The 20,569-nt window shown below is 43.2% G+C and overlaps 1 protein-coding gene and 1 long non-coding RNA gene across 4 annotated transcripts in view; one reads left to right on the plus strand and one right to left on the minus strand.

Moving 5' to 3' along the window:
* LOC105467106 (uncharacterized) overlaps nt 1–424 on the minus strand; it is a 43,172-nt gene extending 42,748 nt beyond the window's left edge. For both annotated transcript variants that reach the window (XR_978618.2, XR_978617.3), the window contains exon 1: nt 337–424. This is a non-coding gene — a long non-coding RNA (uncharacterized lncRNA). The remainder of the gene's footprint in view (nt 1–336) is intronic.
* Nucleotides 1–20,569, plus strand: part of LOC105467107 (transient receptor potential cation channel subfamily C member 7) — a 141,124-nt gene that overhangs the window by 42,727 nt on the left and 77,828 nt on the right. For both annotated transcript variants that reach the window (XM_011716484.2, XM_011716485.3), the window contains exon 3: nt 6,309–6,491. In XM_011716484.2, the coding sequence (XP_011714786.2) occupies nt 6,309–6,491 (183 nt within the window). The remainder of the gene's footprint in view (nt 1–6,308; nt 6,492–20,569) is intronic.

Consider the following 20,569-nt stretch of genomic DNA (forward strand, 5'->3'; position numbering starts at 1 on the left):
ATTACTGGCAAGTAGTAAAATAAGAATTCCAATTCCAGGTCCTTCTGACTGCAAAACCTGTGCACTTACTGACTATACTATAGAATCTATCAGGGATTCACATATCCTTATCCCTACCCACCCTTTGTTTCCCCCAAGTTAGTTGAGAGTCACCACAACTGAGCCTCAAGTGTGCCAAATAGAAGGAAACACGCTGCTCCCCTAACAAGCAACAGGATGAGACGGAAAGATCAGGATTTGAGTTGGACCAACCTGTTTTGAATCTTGGCTGTATCACCTAGTAGCTATGTCATCTTAGACAAGTTCACTGTTCCAGTTAATTAAACAAGTACTTACTGAGTGCCCACCATGCTCCAGGAAATGTTCTAGGATCTCAGGATACATTTGTGAACGACACAGAAAAAATTCATGCCCTGAAGAAAATTATATTCTAGTGGAAGACATGGACAATAAATATAAAAATAAGTAAAATATATAGTACATCAGGCAGTCATAAGTACTATGAAGAAAACAGAAAGGAAAAGCAGGGAAGGGTAATGAGGAGTGGAGGAGCCACACTTTTTTTAAAAGATAGTCGGGGAAGGCTTAAGAATTGTTCATGTAGATATCTGGAGAAAGAGGAGTCTAAGCAAGGGGAATAGCCAGTGTAGAGGTCTGGTCTACACCCAGTGTGTTTGAAGAACAGCAGGGGCACCAGAGTAGCTGGAGTAGACTGAGTCGGGGGGAGACTCCCAGGAAATAAAATCAGGGAGAAAATGGGGAGGCTAGAGGATAGTGTAAGCAGTGGGTCATCTTCCAGGATTTTGAAACCACCAAGAATAACAACAGCAGTAATGTTGGGAGAATGATGTGAGACAGGAACTAAAATCTCCAAGAAAGGTGAGAGAGTGACCCAGATATCAGTGACTGATGACCCCACTTTTACTTTGGATAGGGAGCCTTTAGAGGAGGTGTACAGAGCAGTCCCAGGATCTGGCAACTTTTTCTTTTCTTTTCTTTTCTTTTTCTTTTACTTTCTTTTTTGAGACAGAGTCTCCCTCTGTCGCCCAGGCTGGAGTGCAGTGGCGCGATCTCAGCTCACTGCAAGCTCCGCCTCTCAGGTTCACACCATTCTCCTGCCTCAGCCTCCCGAGTAGCTGGGACTACAGGCGCCCACTACCATGCCCAGCTAATTTTTTGTATTTTTAATAGAGTCGGGGTTTCACCATGTTAGCCAGGATGGTCTAGATCTCCTGACTTTGTGATCCACCTGCCTCAGCCTCCCAAAGTGCTGGGATTACAGGTGTGAGCCACCGTGCACAGCCAGATCTGACTACTTTTTCTAAGTATTCCTCTGCCTGGTGTATTAAGAATCAACTAGGCAGGATTATGCAGGACAAGGACAGAGTCAGAGAGACTTGGGAGTCTGTAGGGTTAGTCCAAGCAATAGATGATGGTTTGGACCAAGGTAGAAATAGTAAAATTGGTGAAAAGAGATCAGGGTAGGGATATATTTGGCAAGTAGAACTTATAGGATTTGCTACCAAATTATATGGGGGTTACGAAAGGAAAGTAGCAATCAAGGATAAATTCTATATATATATTTTTGTCCAGGACAACTGAAGGAATGGGGAATACTAAATAAGGTAGGAGACTCGATCCAGAGTTAGGAGTTAGTTTTATGAAGTTCAAAATGCCCATTAGACATCCAAGGGGAGATATAAAGTTGGTAATTGGATACAGAGAAGAAAGGTGGGTGAAAGATACAAATTTCGGACTTGCCAGTGTATGGGTGGTATTGAAATTCATAACACTAGATAAAATCAATAAGGCAATCAGTGTAAATGGATAAAAAGAAGAATTCCAATGGCTGGTCACAGTTTGGGGAATTCCAAAAATTAAATTGTAAGGGAGATGAAAATGAATTAACAAAGAATACAAAAAGTAGTTATTCAGAAAAAAGATGAAGACAGAAGAGTATGTTATTCTGGAAGACAAGTGAAGAATATGTATCAAGGAGAAGGAAGTGATCAACTACGTTAAAGCACTTGGTAGGTCATGTAAAATGAGGACTAGGAACCAACCATTGAATTTAGCAACATGAATGTGATTTGTGACCTTGACAAGAACAGTCACAGTAGTCTGTGGAGGGGAAAGCCTTACTGAAGGGGACAAGAAAGGGTACAAGGAGGGCAAAATGGAGACAACAAATGTAGACAGCCCTATTAAAGAGATTTGCTATAAAATTAGATAGAAAATTGGGGTAGTCATTGAAGGGAGAAGTGGGGTCAAGAGAAATTTCTTTTTAAAACAGGAGAAATAACAGCATGTTTGTATGATGAGCAAGTAGGGAAAGGGAGAAATTGAGAATTCAGGAGAGAGAAAGGAAGATTGCCACATCCTTGAGTAGCCAAAAGAGGTTGATATCCAGCACGTAAGTGGAGGAGGTGGTCGTGGAGATGAGCAGGGGCAGTTCATTCACAGCCAGAGGAGGGAACACAGAGTGCAGAAGCAGAGACGCATGTAGGTGTGAACATGTGGGACTTTTCTTCTGATGACTTCTATTTTCTTGATAAAGTAGGAAACAAGGTCCTTATCTGAGAGGAGAAGGAGATATTAGAGGACTGAGGAAAGAAGAATATATGAAATGCCTATTTAGGAGAGTAGGAGAGTAAACTGCCCAGACTAAGGATGACTTGAGGCTGGAGGTAGTGAGTATACAGCACAATGATCAGCTGTGGGTTCTCAGCCACATTCACTGTGCAGAGGCGAGAACACACTGGTAGAGAGTTAGACTCAACCAAGGTCAGGCTTTTATCCAGTGGGGACAATGGAATAAAAGAAGGACAAGAGACCATTTCATTGACCATGAAATATCAGCTCTGCAAGGAGACAGACAGTGACATAAGGTGGATTTAAAAAAAAAAAAAACAAGTGAAAAGGAGGTACAGTCAGTGGCTGTAAGGTAGGTGGAATCAAAGGATTGCTGGAGTTGGGGTCCAAGAGGGAGTGAGCGGGACATATAGGAGGTGGTGGTTGGAGAAGGGACACTTGAAGTTGGGGTAGGGAAGGATCTGCAGTTATTGGAATAACTAAGAGAGTCAATGGCTGAATTTGGGTTGAGAATAAGGTCATTAGAAAATGGGCTGTCTGGCCAGACACGGTGGCTCACGCCTGTAATCCCAGCACTTTGAGAGGCCGAGGCAGGTGGATCACCTGAAGTTGGGAGTTCGAGACCGGCCTGACCAACATGGAGAAGCCCCGTCTCTACTAAAAATACAAAATTAGCCAGGCGTGGTGGTGCATGCCTATAATTCCAGCTACTCGGGAGGCTGAGGCAGGAGAATTGCTTGAACCCAGGAGGTGGAGGTTGCGGTGAGCCGAGATCGCACCATTGCACTCCAGCCTGGGCAACAAGAGTGAAACTCTATCTCAAAAAAAAAAAGAAAGAATGAATGAAAACGGGCTGTCAAGGAAATGAAAGGGCAGGGAATGTGAGGATCATCTTCCAGGATAGTGAAACCATCAAGAATAACAATGCAGTCATGTTAGGAGACTGATATGGGACAGGGGCTAAATATCCAAGGAAGGTGAGAGAGGGACCTAGAGATCAGTGGCTGATATAAGGAAAAGCATAGATCTGCCTGTTACTTTATCTCTCTGGTCTCACTTTCCTCATTTGGAAGTTGGAAATGGTGATCAGCCTTCCATTATGGGGTTTTTATAAGGATTGAATGAGATAATGCAGGTAGAGCACCTGTCATCCATTAGAACTGGCAGACCTCAGTGTTCAGGAATATTTTTTAAAAATGTAAAGGGCACCTATGAAGTCTTGAGGGTGTATCTCATCTTCCAATTACAGTGAGGAGTGTGTCTTGGAAGGCTAATTGAGCTCAGGTTTGGCTCAATAAATTATAATCATGACAATTCCCCAGAGATGTTCATCAATGGCCCTCTCTGTTTCCATTCATGTCCATGTCATCTCCTTCCTGGCAGGCCTAGGTTCTCGCTATCCCCTCTAGCCAACTGCAGACAGCAGAAGGCTTATTGCCTTCCAGCCCAAGTGTCTAATGCAGAAGGCAAAATGCAAATTACCTGCTTTGGCTGCTCTGTTGCCTCTCCTATTGATGGCAGGCTGGCTGAAAGAGCCCAGAGAAGTGACAGTCTCTAATGAAGTGTCACCTTCTGTTCTGAACTGCACTGAACCCAGACACGTGAGGAAGCTCTGGGCAATACAGCCTGACTAGCTCGTAGCACGGGGAGCCTGGGACAAGAGCTAGATCAACTCCTTTTCACTTTATCTCCTATACCCACCCATGACTTCAGCTCTAGGCAGGAGTTTCCATCAAGAAATGAGGTATGTTCTAGCCAACAGGGCAGTGTCTGTTTTACTGGTAACAGGCATTAACATTCAGAGATTCCTGTTCTCAGAAAAGGGGTAATAAAGTTACAGGGTGGGAGTTGGAAACTTAAGGAACCTGAGTTGCCACAGAGGAGATTCCAGAGTTGAATGGGTCCATGTGGTGAGATGATTCACCTTGTCCATGTTGCTGAGCCCCGTGTACCTTGAGCCTCCTACCTCTGGCTTATCAGTGCTCTGCAGAATATATTAGCCAGGAAAAGATCTGAGCAAGTTTCACTTAGCCTTGTACTTGTGCAAATCTGAGGGTGGAACTCAAGCCTCCTCTTCCTTCACATTACTCAGAGACTTGCCTTGTTCACCACTAATTTTTCATTGTCCGCTACATAGTAGGTTCTCAGTGATGAATGAATGCATTCATGAAGGAATGAATGAGTGAATGGCAGATGAGTGAGTGTCAGGGTTGGAGGAGCATAGAGCATGGTTCTTCCAATCCTAACACTTCAGACCAGCTCTGTGCTAGCTACCAAAACCTAGAACCCCACAAGTTTCTTACATGCCTGAGCCGAGAGGTCATTTTTCCAGCCAGAATTTCTGAAACTCCCTTCTTCTACCTAAATTATATATAAAAACGAAGGGCAGCTACTCTCACCTGAAAATATTTTCTTGATCTTTTCCCTTTTCCCAGCAAACAAACACTTACTTACCTCTTTCTCTAATGCAAAGTGACATTTTGATACAGCAACCCTAGAAGGAGACAAGAATCATTAACTCAGAAAAATGGCTGAGCTTCTGCAGTTTGCCAGGCTCCCAGCTATTGGCTGAGAACTCCATGTTCTGAAAAAACACAACCACAGTCCTTTTTGCCAACTACTATCTAGCAGTCTGAGGGTTGTTGATATTGATTAACATTGAAAGTGACATTTGGGTCTTGTGTACTTTCCAAATGGACTCCTTTCAACTAAGAAACCAGCAAGGAGGCCTCTGGGGAAAATATTTTTGGGGAGAAGGGGTATGAGGTAACATCAAACATTCTTTGTCCAACATTTTGGATCCTTATCTAGAATGTAAGTAGTTTGTTTAGGGGAAAGAGAAGTTGGCATGTCACTAGGAAAGGAAGTTAGCCTCTCAAAGACATTCAGACAGGAGTACCTAGGGAAAGGAAGAGAGAAATCTGGGAGCAGCTCATTAAAAATATGAAACAACAACAACAAGGTCAAGGGCTAAAAATGTTTATTCAAAAGGCAGGTGATTTAAGGAGCCATGATTTTCCATACAAAAGGTTTTCTAGTAAGAAAAGATCCTGTCAAAGTTAAATTACATTTGATTTTTAAATGTATAATTTACAAGCCGATTTTCTGGCACACAAAAAAGCACACCTGTGCAATTTTTTTTCCAATTTTAGCATATTATCCACCTTTCCAGTAAAATTCCTGTATGCAGCAGCCACCAATATAGATTGGTGGTAAATAAGCAAAGCGTTATTTACATCAGCCTTAAAAGTTCATGTCCTTATTGTTCCTGCCTCAGAACTGACTCAGAATTGGGCGTAGAAAACTGCCGTTTTGAAAGAGCCCAGAATGGGCTGTGGCAGGCATCCACATCATTAGAGAGCAAAGTTAAAAGACAGATTCCTTGGCCCCACCACCAGGCATTCTGACTCAGTAAGTCTGGGGTGGGACCTGGGAATCTGCAACTTTAGCATGCACCTAAGGTGACTCTGATGCAGGTGGCCCATGGACCACACCTTCACACAGGCTGACTTAGAGAAGATGTCCTTCAGGTTGCGTGTCAAGAGAAATTGCCCCGCCTTCTGCACCCAGCACATCCTGCTGCATTCCATAAGTGCAAGCAATGTGCTCCACAAGCTCACATGTGATGAGCAGTTGCTGATCGACTCTGCTGTGCTGGGCAAGCCAATCTGCGGGGCTCTGTGTGACACACCCCTGATTTCTTTTTATTCTGTTAGAACGATTACAGGAAGTTATCTATGCAATGCAAGGATTTTGTAGTTGGCGTGCTGGACCTGTGCCGAGACACAGAAGAGGTGGAAGCGATTTTAAATGGTGATGTGAACTTCCAAGTCTGGTCCGACCACCACCGTCCAAGTCTGAGCCGGATCAAACTCGCCATTAAATATGAAGTCAAGAAGGTAAGCTCCCCCATCTCTCCTGGTCTTCCCATCTCACCTCTCTTCTCAGGGCTGCTGGCCTCGCTTTGTGCTCACATGTATTTTATGTTCCCACGAGGTGACCATGATGACACCCAGATTCTCTCTAGACAGGGAGCTAGCCGTCAGCTTCACAGGGCTGCTAGGATTCTCTCCACCATCCCTTCCCACCGCAGTCCCCAGCCCACCAGGAGAGATAGCAGAAGCATGAGTCAGTCCCTGAGCAGACCTTGAGCCTGGACAGCAGAAGAGATCTTCAGCCTCAACCCACTGGCAGGGACAATGTCACCGCAAGGGCTCCTATCAGTTAGCAACCCAGTTTCCAAGTCTTCAAGAGAAACATAGAACTCAGGTCTTTCAAAAGCATTTACTGAGCTTCCTCTGTGTGCCTGAGGACTAATTGTGTAGAAAATGTATTAATGTACAAAGCTTATGGGACCCAATCGTCCTGGGAGGCTTAGAAGAATTGCACTCCAAAGGCATATGAAAGCCCTAAGGAGGCTCAAGTAGACTTTCCCAAAAGTAAACTCCTGCCACCTCCTCAATAGACATCCAAGTGTCTTTAGTGGCTGTGGTCACCAGTAGCCCTCAGACCTGTAGTGCCTACTCAGATTAAGATTATAAGGAGCAAAAGTAAATTATATTCCTACTTGGGATCTACTCTGAGTTCTTTAGCATCTGCTCTTTTGTTAGATGACATTACTCATCCTGATGAACACTAGAACATTCCAAATATCCACATGTTTAAATATCAATGTGCTTTCCACATAAGTAAAGGAGCTGATTCATCTTTGAGGGGTTTTAATGTTTTCAGCTCTTTCACCTGATCAAAACTGAATGGTATTTTTAAAGCCCCCAGACTGGCCTCTGGGCAGTCCTTCTGTTTCCTGATTATCTTAATTTGTGTGTGTCTTAATCTGTGCCTTCAACAACCATATATATCTGTGAAATTCATCCAGGGAGAGCTTCCAAGTCTGATAAAATCTTCCTGCCCTTTTACTTTGATATTATAATAATCACAAATTTTAAGAAAAACAACTTTTGCCTAAGACTCTGAGCTCAAAGATAAAATTGATGACCCACGGGAAAGGTGGCCTTAGAGATTAATATTAGAAAGCACAGTGTTGTTGGAAGTTGGGAGAATCGGGCTGCAGTTTCAAGTACAGTACAATCCTATTTACCCAGCTCAGGAAAACTCACCTTTTAGCTTAAACCAAGAGTTCACTGGGACTTTTCACCAAAGTATGCAGTCACCCCCTGAAGCTGCTGAGATATCCTTGCCCTTGGGGTTCAAACAAACCCTGCTGTGGAGGCTGTCTGGCAGTGGCAAAAATGAGCTGGAGTTTCCAGAACTACAAACATTTTCTTCCTTCCTGAAGCCAGATTATCCTCCTGCCTCCCAGCTCATGGTGAGGATAGAAGATGTCTAAAAACCAGACAAAAGAAGATGCTTGGCATTTGCAGATTTATATTCACAGTTTGGGCTAATTATGCACAACTTCAACAGTCCATTGCATGTAGGCATTCACCATTTTTTTGAAACATAAATTCAAATCCCCTAGCAAAACTGACATGGAGGGTGGAGTTACTCAGTTAGTCCAGAAGTCTGGCCCCCACCTCATAACTACGTGTCCTCTTTTGTCAATTACCAAGTTCAAAATGGCCCTGGGGATAAATGAGAAGGAAGAAATGAAGCCCTCCATGAACATGATAGTTTGGGTCAGAATTAAAAGGTTTCATGAGGGATGTGATTGACTCCAGTGGTATTTGCCAATTAAGGAAGTCATAAGGTCTCAGGAAATCATCATGAATGTCAAGTGTCTGCTGTAATCCATAGGTAGGAAGATGATAAATGACCTGCATAAAATGTCAACCCTGCTCATTTCTAAGACCTTCAAATGATACATTTTCTCAAGTCTTGTATGCCATCATGCAACAGCAGACAGACTCATAGCTCTCCTTGACATTTATTCTTCGTGAATTACCAGAAAACTAACCAATATTTAAAAGTCTTATTAATATTACAATGGGCTTCCATTTTTAATTTATGAATTTTAGCATGCTTGCATGAGTACAATCTATCCCTGAGTATTCGAGTTATGAAATAACTAGCACCAAGACCTATTTATAAATACACTGCCTTTTACAACTTAGATAGATAGATAGATAGATAGATAGATAGATAGATAGATAGATAGATAGATAGATATCTCCTGAGGCTTCAGGCTTAAATACAAAACCATAAAACATTTCCAAGATTCTGCCCACATGGCATAAAATCAACCCATTAATTCAGCGACTTAAGAAAACAAGTTGTTCTTAGAAGTTCCATGAGCTGCTAATAGGTGTTACCTTAAAAAAAAAAAAAAGATTTTATGTTCAAATAAATTTGGAAACCTTTAGTTAAACACAGTCAAACAGGTTTTTTGTTTTTTGTTTTCTGTTTTTCTTAAAGATATTACAGAGCTTTTAATATGCATCACAGTGGCTCATGCCTGTAATGCCAAAAATATGGGAAGCTGAGACAGGAGGATTGCTTGATGCCAAGAGTTTGAGACTAGCCTGGGGGACATAGCAAGACCCTGTCTCTATTTAAAGCAAAACAAACAAACAAAAAAAACCAAGAATCACTACTCTAATAGATGAAGGATACAATGTGTATTACATGACCACAGACTGTTTCTCATGGTGAAACTAGTTTTTCATGTATCAGTCTCTGGGAAACTAATCTATAATCAGCCTGTATGTGTATGAAATGCCAGGATTTGAATGAAGGTGGTGCTGCTCTGTGGCTGGTACTGCACTCTGGATCGTGTCTCTCATTTGAATGTTTGATTATCTTCAGGCACCACCCTAATGTCTGGACCTCTGGCTGGCTGAGTCACAGTACCAGCCTGCATTAGATGAAGACAAGTCACCCACCATGGTTAAAGGGAAGGAATCCTGAACTGGGTTTCTGTTGACCAGGTTTCTAGCCTGATTCTCCCAACCCTGTGGTCTTGGGCAAGTCATTGAAGCTCTCTGACTTTCATTCCCCATATGCAAAATGGACATACAAGCTTTTGCTTCACAGAGGTTTTGTGTGTGTGTGTGTGTGAACTTCCAAATGAACTGATATGAGAGGAAATGCTCTGGAAACTATAAAGTTCTCTGCAGCTCCAAGAGGAAGCATCATTGCTGTCATTCAGTGATGACTCCCTTTCTTGGGACTCTAGGGTTCTTCTAATTCCCTAGCTGGTCCTTTATTATCTCCCCAGAGAATGCTAGAAATGTCTCCCTGGGAAAGGACATCATTCATAAAGCCTAAAATTCCTTCCAAAATACCAATGGTGTTGTGAGGACATGGTTGTTCCCCCATGACTTCTGCCTTAAGAGGGCGCTCAGCCTCCCCAGTAACCCAAGTGGGTGTGTCATCTGAAATGTCAAGTGTGGTTTCTGGGAAGCAGTATTGGAGATGTAGCTGAAAGGTGCCTATTGAAGTCAGTCCCCGGTCTAACCACTTATTAATGGGGTCACTTGAGCAAATTACTCAGCCTTGCCTCTGTCTCACTTTCCTCATCAGGAAAGTTGGGATAATAATGCCTACATCATAGGTTATAATGAGAATTAAATGGGAGAAAGCATTTGTGCCTCAAATATCCCCAGGCTTCAGTAGCTCATGGTTATAAATGAGGCAGTATTAACACATTGCTCACAGTCAATGCCTACATTACTTTAGGACATTTCTCTTACCCACCTCAGTCCATCCCAGTCCCTCTAGGCCACAGTGCCTGAAGAAGCCAAGCTTGCCTCATGAAAAACCAGGGATATGACCCTCCCCCATACTGAGTCACACCTAAGCTCAGAAGGACTCCGCTTATGCTTCGCAGCTAAAGAAACCCAGCCCTCCAGCATCGGCTTGCAGCCTCTCTGCATAAACTGGCCTTGGCCTTCCGCTGCAGAGCCAAACACCTTGCAGTCTTCTCTAGCTCTGTCTCTGTCCTCCAGGAATCATGCCTATCCTTCTTAAAGGCCTTTTCTTTCCACTGCATATCAACTCTAAACACGTGCATAGGAAACTTGCAACCCCAACAACTGAGAACCAACCCAACCAGCCTCTGAATCCCAGGTTAAGCCCAGCTGGGCTCAGGCTGTAGTTATGAAGGGACCCCAGTGTCTGCCATGTGGTCAGTGCTTCGTGATGGGGAACAGAGACCCAGACAGAGTTGTTGGCACTCTATTCAAGTTGTCTAATAGAAGACACACTCTCATCCCTCCCTCCCTCTCCTCTAGATTGCTTCTTCATCTCTGGGCTTAGAGGGATGATCTTGATCTTTTCCCTTCTTTCTCCTACACCATTCACTCCTCCTTCCTGACCCCACTCTGCCTTAATGAGGATCAGGTGGGATCTCCTATTCACTGCAAGAGAACTTTGTGCGTATCAGTCCTCTGAGAGAGTGGGGCAAAGAGACCCAGAAGTCCCGTTTTGCATGAGAGAGGTCTTAACTCTACCTATAAAGAAGATGGAGCCTCTTTTGGACACTACTAAGCAAAGGTCTGCTAATGGGGGAAAAAAAGAAAATTACGTGAATATTATTTTCCAAAATATATTAGTTCATGGCAGAAAGTACATATATTATCAGGCAGGCATGGCCATATCACCAACAAGGGTGATTAGTTCCATCTCTCAAATTTTCTGAACCACCACCTATGAGGTCTACTGACACTGAGCTCGGCCTTCCAAGGACCCAAGCAGAATAAGACACAGTCTTACCTTCAAAGAGTTACCAGTCTAGTGAGTGAAACGGTACAGGTGTCTCATGACTGTAATAGCAGCAGCCTTTGCAGTGGGGTGGGGGAAGTCTCTTCCGTACTTCGCCAGCTGTGAGCAAAGGAGCGTTCACACCTGTGACTTCTTTCAGACTTGCAGGTGGCCCCGGTTCTAGCATCTCGGGATGCAGCTTGGTACGGGGGCCTCTGCTCTTGGTGCCAGCCATCTTTCCTTCCCACTGAGGAGATCTCCACCCTCCTCAAAAGCCAGCTCCCACTCCTCCTGAGCCTTCCAGACCCTGAAATGTTGAGGTGCCTTTTCCTGGTTCTGCCAGGCTCCCTGGGTTATTCCTGGCTCAGAAAGCTAGTCTTAAGTACAATAAAGACCTGGGACAGGATCAAGGGAAGGGAACAAAGTACAGAGGGTGGAGAGGACCCACTCGATTTCCTTCACTTACATAGTTCCATTTTTCCTTCACACTGCTGCATTTAAAAAAAAAAAATCCCCTATGATTTTTATTCACTCACTCACTGAAAAGCTCATGCTTGCTCTTAAAGCTAAAAACTGAGGAAAGTGAACAAGACCCTGGAACTTCAGAGGTGCCCTCTGGGGTGGGGAGGGCATTTCTGGTAGAAAGAACATGCTCAAAGCATGTTTAAAGGCCCTGTGGTGAGAAGAGACATGGTGTACAAGAGGAACTGAAAGAAGGCAAACGGACCAAGCTGGGCCTTGGGAGGACTGGGTGTGACTGAGTCTGTAAGGATGCAGGCAGGGGACAGACCATGTGAGCCTTGCAGATCTCCTTAAGGATTTTAACCTTTTTATTATTTTTCTAAAGAACCATGGGGAGCCATTGGAGGACCTTAATCAGGAGTGGTTATAAAGATTAGGATAGATGGAGAGACAGCTCTTCCTCTGAAAAAGCTGGAAAGGAAACAGGGTGGGTGAAGATGGAGCAAGTTTTTTGTGTGAACAGGACACGATATTAGCCAAGATAGGCTGTTACATTGTGTTGACAAACAAAACTGAAGTCATAGAGGCTTTTAACAAAAGTTAAGTTTATTTATTGCTTACCTTATTTCCATCTTGGAACTCAGTTCCCTCAGGATTCCCAGCTGATGGAAGAACCACCCTCTTAAATGTTTCCTGCGTGCCAGAGGGTCATTCGGCTCTGGGAAATTGTACCCCAGCAATTGCATGCTTTCACCTGGATGAGACACACATTGTTTTTGCTTGCTACTCATTGTGAAGAGTTAGTCGTGCCTTCCACCCCTTCACAAGAAGGACCAGGAAGCATAATCCTGGTGCTATTTGGCAGCTAGCACTAATGATTACCATGGAAGAAAAGTTGAGGGAATTCGTATTGATAGCTTCAACTTGTCTGTCAATAGGACACAGAATCACCCTCTGAGGTAGAAGCAGCCTGAAGAAAGTAAAAAAATGGGGGGAAAAAAATCTGTGGGAGATGGGAGAGAGAGCTGAACAGTAGGTCTGATAGGCCTGCTAAGACTGGGGATTGAAATTCTTTGGCAACAGACTACATTTTTAACACAAGTGGAAGATCTCCACAAACGATGGTAACACAGAAAGTCAGTGTCCTCCATAAACCTCAATTCCCTGCCATCAACTTCAAGATTCTTTCACAGACATGGGCCAGGAGCACACAAAATATGCCCACAGGGCACAGCACTTGGAAAGCTCCCCTCAGAGCAGAATGCCAAGGAGAAAAGGACAAGCTTAGAGGGAAGGGAATGCGGGACCATTTCAACCCACAAGCTCTAAAGTTGGGTCAGCGCCTCTTACTCTATCAGAAGTCCCTTGCCTCCTCCTATTCCAAAAATGACCATCTGGTGCACGTTTTACAGTCATGCTATGAATGGGCCCATCTTTCCACCTGGAAAAACTCCTAGCAGATGAAAGTATTAACAGAACTTGTCAGGTAGCAGCACAGTGTTATAGCTGGGAGCCTGACTGCTCAAGTCCTCTGCCTACTAGATATGGGACACAAATTAAGTTTCTTAGTCTGCTGGCCTTCAGGGAGCTCATAGACACAGTGGACACTGCTCCAGTCCTAACGGGCCTTCTGGCCTAAATATGTGCTCAGAGAGAAAGCAATGCCAGCTGGAGCTGCACAACTGGCTGACATCCTCTCCCTAGTGCAGTGACCACGGGTAGGAACACTCAAGAGAGGGCAGATGCCCTCTGCTGGGCTCTATTTCATTTCCTCTGTCTGCAAAAAGCACAGGCAGGGCCAGTGAGCAAAGGGGACCTGGGGACATCAGGGCTTTCTAGAGGACGCCTGAGAGGCCAGTCAGACGCTCACATGCCCTAAGCAGACATTCTCCTACTGTGTTTTCCTGCTGAGGCATCGTTTTAACAGATGCTTAGACTTAAGAAGATCAGCGTTGTCAGAAACACAGTCTGGCTGGTCAGGCACTACCCCAAACTGCACTGCAGGATGCCCGGTGGTTGGCAAACACTGTTGGAATCCACTGGTGTCAAAAGCATCAATCATCTTCCTCTTTGGGGATTCCTCTAAGCACTTCCGTGGATCTCGCCTGGCCACATGCCACAAAAATCATCAATATCCATTAATCTCCTGGCTCAGAAGGGATATCTTTTATATGAGGAAGTTTTGTTTTCTCAAGGAGCAAATCTTCAGAAGAGAAAGAATAATTCCAGCATTTAATATGTAAATATGAATCGTGATCCCTTTTCTGCCTGGAGAAACTCCCAGGAGAAGAAACATAGAACCTGCGGGGCAGCAGTGTAGTGTCGTGGCCAGGAGCCCGACTGTGCGTGTTCAAGTCCCAAGCCCTTCACTTACTAGTCATGTGGTTTAAACAAGTTATTTGGTCTCTGGGCCTTGATTTTCTCATCCATATAATGCAAACAAATTACAGTGTCTAATAAATAATAGTTAACACATGCAATGTACCTAGAACATGTTAAGTGTATAACGAATTAGCCAATGGAAACTGTTTGCCATATTGGTTTTCTAAGCAGAACTACACTTAAGACTAAGTCAACATTTCTCAAGTCCAGCACCTTAACACTTTGGGCCAGAGAATTCCTTGCTGTGAGGACTGCCCTGTACATTATAGGCTGTTTAGCAGCATCCCTGGACTCTATCCAGTAGCACCTTACCCCCAGCTTGTGTAACCAAAAATGTCTCCAGACACTGTCTCCAATGCCCTTGGAGGAAGGGGGAGGGGGACAAATAATTCCCTGTTGAGAACCTCTTTCAGGATCCAGTCTATAACCTCTTAACTGTAGGCCCTTAAAGCAAGGATGATAGTTATCCAAGGATGTTTGTATCACTCTAGACCACGGGTTCCAAGACTTAGCTGATTAATGAAACCACTTGGGTGCTTTGTAAAAAACAAGCCAAAAAAATCACCAGTGCCTCAGCCTCAGAAAGACAAATACCACATGATCTCACTTATATATGGAATCTAGTAAAGTTGAACTCATAGAAGTAGAGAGTAGAATCATAGTTGCCAGGCGCTGGGGAGATGGGGAGGGAGGGAATGGGGAGTTGTCAATCAAAGAGTACAAAGTTTCAGAGAGACAGAAAGAATAGATTTTGAGATTTATTGCACACCAGAGTAACTGTAATAAATAAAAACATATTATATATTTCAAAATAAGAAAGTAAATTTTCATGCCTCACCATAGAAATGATAGGTAAGCAAGGCGATAAATATGTTAATTAGTTTAATTTAATCATAACATATTGTACACATATAACATCCGTTGTACTCCATAAATGTATACAATTATGATTTGTCAAAAAAAAAAAAATGCCTGGGCCGGGTGCAGTGGCTCATGCCTGTAATCCCAGAACTTTGGGAAGCCAACGTGGGTGGAGAACCTGAGTTCAGGAGTTCGAGACTAGCCTGGCAAACATGGTGAAACCCCATCTCTACTAAAAATACAAAAATTAGCTGGGCATGGTGGTGGGTGCCTGTAGTCCCAGCTACTTGGGAGGCTGAGGCAGGAGAATTGCTTGAACTTTGAAGGCAGAGGTTGCAGTGAGCCGAGATCGTGCCACTGCACTCCAGCCTGGGCAACAAGAGCAAAACTCCGTCTCAGAAAAAAAAAAAAAATGCCTGGACCACATGCACAGAATTTGTAATCCAATTCTTTTGGGTGGGAGCACAGCAATTAGTGTTTTTTAAATGCTCTTTAATGATTCTACATTTTGCAGAGATGAAGCTCTTAGATGGTGGACTCTTGGTTCATCTAGATCTCTGAAGGCTGGGAACAGTACATGCCCTGCATGCAATGTGCAGCCTCCAGATGGAGTAAATAGATAGATGATGTGTTCAGTGGGAAGCTGGAGGCTTCGATGCTTCTCTAAGTACCTGTAACTCCCCCTTGGAATTAAAAGCCTATGTAAACAATCCAGATGATGTTCCAGGCTGGCCCTAGAGTATGGGGCTATCATCTCCATGTCCTTCATTGCTGACCCGTGTCCCTTTGGGGTTTGTCACTCTGGAAAAGAGCTATCCAGGAAAGCCCCAACACCAATTCTGGCCTGGTAGTTGCCCGGTAGTTGCCAAACACTGTTAGAATCCATTGGTGTTGAAAGCATCAGTCATCCACTTATGGTGGTAGTCCATCTCTAAAATTACCACCATAAGCCTGGTTGTCTTAGAGATGAAGCAGAGAGGTGAGTAGCTTCCAGGGTGACCCTGTACAGTTAGGGAGAAACAGTGGGGCCTTTGCCTCCCCAGGGGAGCTCAGATTGCTAAGGGCTCCATAGTGGGTCTCAGGAGTGCTCCCTCCACTCATGAGCCTGAGTTGCTGCCCCATATCCACACCCTGCCAGCTCAGCTTTAGAGGGTGGAAAGGGATAAACTGCCTGATGCTCCTCTTTGCCTTTCTTCTGGCATTCTGTAAATCACCTGACGTAACTTTCTCTAATGTGCAGATGCTACTGTTAATTTGCAAAATATATTTCAGATCCTCAAAGTAAGAGTTGTCACAACAAGACAGAAAACTATTGCTTTTTGCCTGTTTTGCTACCTTTTGTTCAGCTGTTTCAATACCTAAGTAGTTGCATGAAAGGATAATCCTTTAAAGCATTTTTCTTCTTCTTGGTTACCATGTCTCCTAAGCCACACAGACTTAGCTTGTATAACTATCATTATGTTCTTACTGTGCTGCATTTGCTAAGATAGTCAGAGCCTGAGTATTATTACATCCTGATTTGGGGGCTAATAGGAAGAGAGGAATCTGGGGAGAATTCAAGGGCAGAACATAAATCCCCCAATGCCCCACACAAAATAGTTGCAAATCAGATGCATTTACTAGCCCAAAGTAGAAAGCACAACAAGAGCCATCTTCAAATTGTCGCTTTTATCCCAAAGTCAAACAGATCTTAGAAATTACAGTCTTCCCCAAGGATCTGTGACTAACTCTGATAGTTCAGCTAAAGACCATCTACACATTTCTATCTCATTATTTCTTTACCAGATGCTCATACATGAATTTAGAGTTTTAATGAGCATTTGATCTTTCAAATATTCCTCCCAATATGTACCACATGCATTACTCTTTTATTAACATTCATCTGCCTAAGGACACTTGCAAATTTTCTCGATGGAAGGGGAGTTTTGTAAGTATAATTGCAGATAAAACTTTTTGCTTAATTTATGTTTTAATTTATGTAATCCAAGCCACAGTCATATCTTGCCTGGATGATTAGAATAACATTTAACTGTTCTACCTACCTCTTTCCTCTCCTTTCCCCCTCCTCCTCCTCCTCCTCCACACACACACGCACACACACACACACACACACACACCAGTGAATTTTTTTTTTTTTTTTTTTTTGAGACAGAGTTTTGCTCTTGTTGCCCAGGCTGGAGTGCAATGGTGTGATCTCGGCTCACCGCAACCTCTACCTCCCAAGCTCATGTTATTCTCCTGCCTCAGCCTCCTAAGTAGCTGGGATTACAGGCATGCACTACCACACCCAGCTAATTTTTGTATTTTTAGTAGAGACGGGGTTTCTCCATGTTAGTCAGGCTGGTCTTGAACTCCCAACCTCAGGTGACCACCCCCACTTGACCTCCCAAATTGCTGGGATTACAGGTGTGAGCCACCGTGCCCAGCCTGATTTTTTTTTTTTTTAAGTAATCAGATCATGTCATGCCCACAGTTAAATCTTCCACCTAAGCATGAACAAGCCAGGCATAGTCTCTTCCCTCAGGAAGTTCATAGTCTAATAATTATCACTGCTAGAAGTAGAGCCTGAAACAAGGATTTTTTTGTTTCTTGTTTTTATTTGTTTTTGCAAGTGATTCATCAAAACATGATCCTGGGGGAAACTTGCATTGAAGGGGCAGAAGCAGAATGGGGCAGGAGAAGAAACTAAGCTAAGAGAGGGTTTCAGAAAAGTCCAACTTCAGCTTGACTTGGTGAGGAGCCTGGGAATCTGAGTAGCACCACAGACTTGTCCCATGTTAAGGCAAGGGGGTTGGCCTTTTATACACTTACACTAGCCACTCATTAGTGGCAGGCTGCCCCAAGGGGAGGGCATTACCTCCTCGGCAATTCTGGGCAAAGTGTTTCCCCTGGCTTTGGGGAATTTGTGGAGATGGGTGTTTCTGTGAGTCCCTAGTAGCTGGAGGTGGGTACACCTTCTTTCTAATGAGGATCTTGGCGGACACTAGCATCTTTTTGCCCCCTAAAGCACTTAAAATCCAACTATTAACAATGGCCTACAAGGTGCTGCATGACCTGGCCCTTGCCTCCCTATCTAACTCACCTCACACCAAGCTCCCTCCTGCTCACTGATCTCCAGCTGCACTGCCTGCCTCTGTTCCTTCAGCACTCCGTGCTAGTAGTTCCTGCCCAGGGAAGTTACTGGTCCCTTTCCCTCAGGTCTCTGCTGGCTGGATCCTCAGTGTTTGAGTCTCAGATCCATAGCCTGCTTCTCAGAGGGACCTCCTGACCACCCGATCCGAATGTGGTCACCATGTTGTCCCCTCCCTCATCAGCCACTGTCTGTCCCAGTGAATATCATTTGTTTCCTTTGTTTACTTGTTTATTGTCTGTTTCCCTTAATTCTGTGGCAGCAACTCACCACTGTATCCCCAGCCTAGAGCATACCCAGGCAAGTAGAAGATTCTCAAAAATATTTTCTGAATAAGTGAAAAATGGAATAAATAAATGAATGTGTAGCACCTGAGTTTTCTTCCAGTTTTGTTTTCCTGAAACACAACAAAATCCCAAATTCAAGATGAGATTCATTCCTAAATGCTGTTGAGGAAACTCACAGAGCTCTCTTGAGGATCAAAATGAGATGAATAGGAAAGCAGCCCATGATGTGACAGTGGATTAGATGTCATTTGTCTCATGCTTGAGGCCCTATGACTATTGTCACTGAGTCCGTGGAAACTCAGAACATGAGTAATGATCTTAATTTACTTAAAAACAACAACAAAAAAGAAAAGTCATTTACATACAAAATATAGTTTAATTAATAAAATTATTAATAATTTGGTCTCCAAATTGCATCTGAATAAATTACAAATTAATGTTTAGAAAAAGATTAGTATAATTATAATAGTATATTTGGGTAATGAGTATACTTATTACAGAAGTATAAGTATTACAAATTAATATTTTTATAGCTGTTACATACTTAGCATATATGTATATTTGTGCAGTAAGTACACTTATCACAAATGAATTCATCTTTTTATGCTTATTATTCCCTCCTAAACCCATCAGAAGCATCATTGCCTGACTGCTATGCTTACTCCTCTTCTGATAGGTGTTGCTAGGCAGATGCAAGCTTGAAGAAGGAGGGGATCATCCTGTGACACCCATTATCAGCTACATCTGTGGACAATATAAAATAAATAAAACCCAGCCCCGGTTTGTCAGAAACTTTCATCCTAACGGGTTACAGAGATCTGAATCCGGCCCTTTATCAAACAAGTAAGGAAAGACTAATCCAGATGAAAACGGTGTGGGAAAACATGGAACAGGAGGAGGTTCATGGCTTCTGAGCCAGGCCATGAAAGGGGGATCAGAGCTCAAAAGCAAAGGGGAAACAAAGACATTCCGGAAAGAGGAAGCAGTGGGGGACCTACAAAGGTGCGATCACGTTTAGGGACTTGCAGGTGTCCTGCGGGTAGATTTATGGGAAGAAGGGAGCTTGGGAAGAGGAGGCAATTTGAGGTAGGAGAACAGGAACCCCGGGCAGGGGCAGGACGCCTGGCTGGGGAGGCGAGGCCAGCATGTGGGCTGTGAAGATGGCCAAAGGGCTCAGCTCCATTCCATATGGAACAGGGCCTCCAGGTTGTCTGTATTTCTGATTTCACTGCAGTTTGTATTTCTGATTTCACTGATTTTATTTATTGAACAAACAACATTATAAAAATAAGGAAGCTATTTAAAAGAAAAACGATGGTATCCAATCATGTGCCCCATATATCAATTATTTTTATTTGTTGACAGGTTTCCAATTTTTTCCCACGTGCAGAAATGTATTTACATGCATACAGCTATAGGGTAAATAATTTTGTGATTTGATTCACCAAGCAGTAGAATGTAAAAATTTATCTATGCTTCCTATAATTATTTTGTTGATGCTAGCATGAGATTGAAGTACCATTGTTAACATTTTCTCTACTGTTGAGCATTCATTTTAAAATATATTTCTATTTACTTTTATCTGCATACATAAAGTTTTCTTTCCTTCTTTTCTGTTATTTCCTTAAGTTGAATTTCTGAGAGTGGGGCTACTGGGTCAAAGGGCATAAATATTTGCTATGGTTCTTGAAATACATTGCAAAATTATTTTCCCAAAGGACTATATTATTTTTCGGTGCCACCAGTGGTATACAACTGACCTGGTTTCATCAGCACTTTACAATCACTGAGTATTATTAAGATTATTAGTATTATTCCCCCCAATTTAATAGACGTAAAATATTATCTTTGCATATTTTAAAATGCATTCCTCTGGTTACTAAGCAGATGAGCATTTTTGTATGTGAATCCTGCCCCACCCCCAGCTATCCACCACACCACACCACAAATATCCTTAGCATTGCCATACTGGAGCCTTACCACTTTCTATGTCAACTTGTATGATTCTTGTGTGATCTAGAACTTTCTACACATTTGTGGCCAAGTTAATGATATGTTAGAACTGTAAGTAGCTTCACTTCAGTAATACAGTTCTAGTGGTAAGGTTTGATGGCATATACAGGAAAGGGAACTAACTAAAATACTGTTAGAGGTGTCCATTAGGAAGTGATGAGAGCCTAAGGGCAATGGCTGAGTT

This window comes from Macaca nemestrina, chromosome 6 (assembly GCF_043159975.1).
Source record: "Macaca nemestrina isolate mMacNem1 chromosome 6, mMacNem.hap1, whole genome shotgun sequence".
Taxonomy (NCBI): Eukaryota; Metazoa; Chordata; class Mammalia; order Primates; family Cercopithecidae; genus Macaca; species Macaca nemestrina.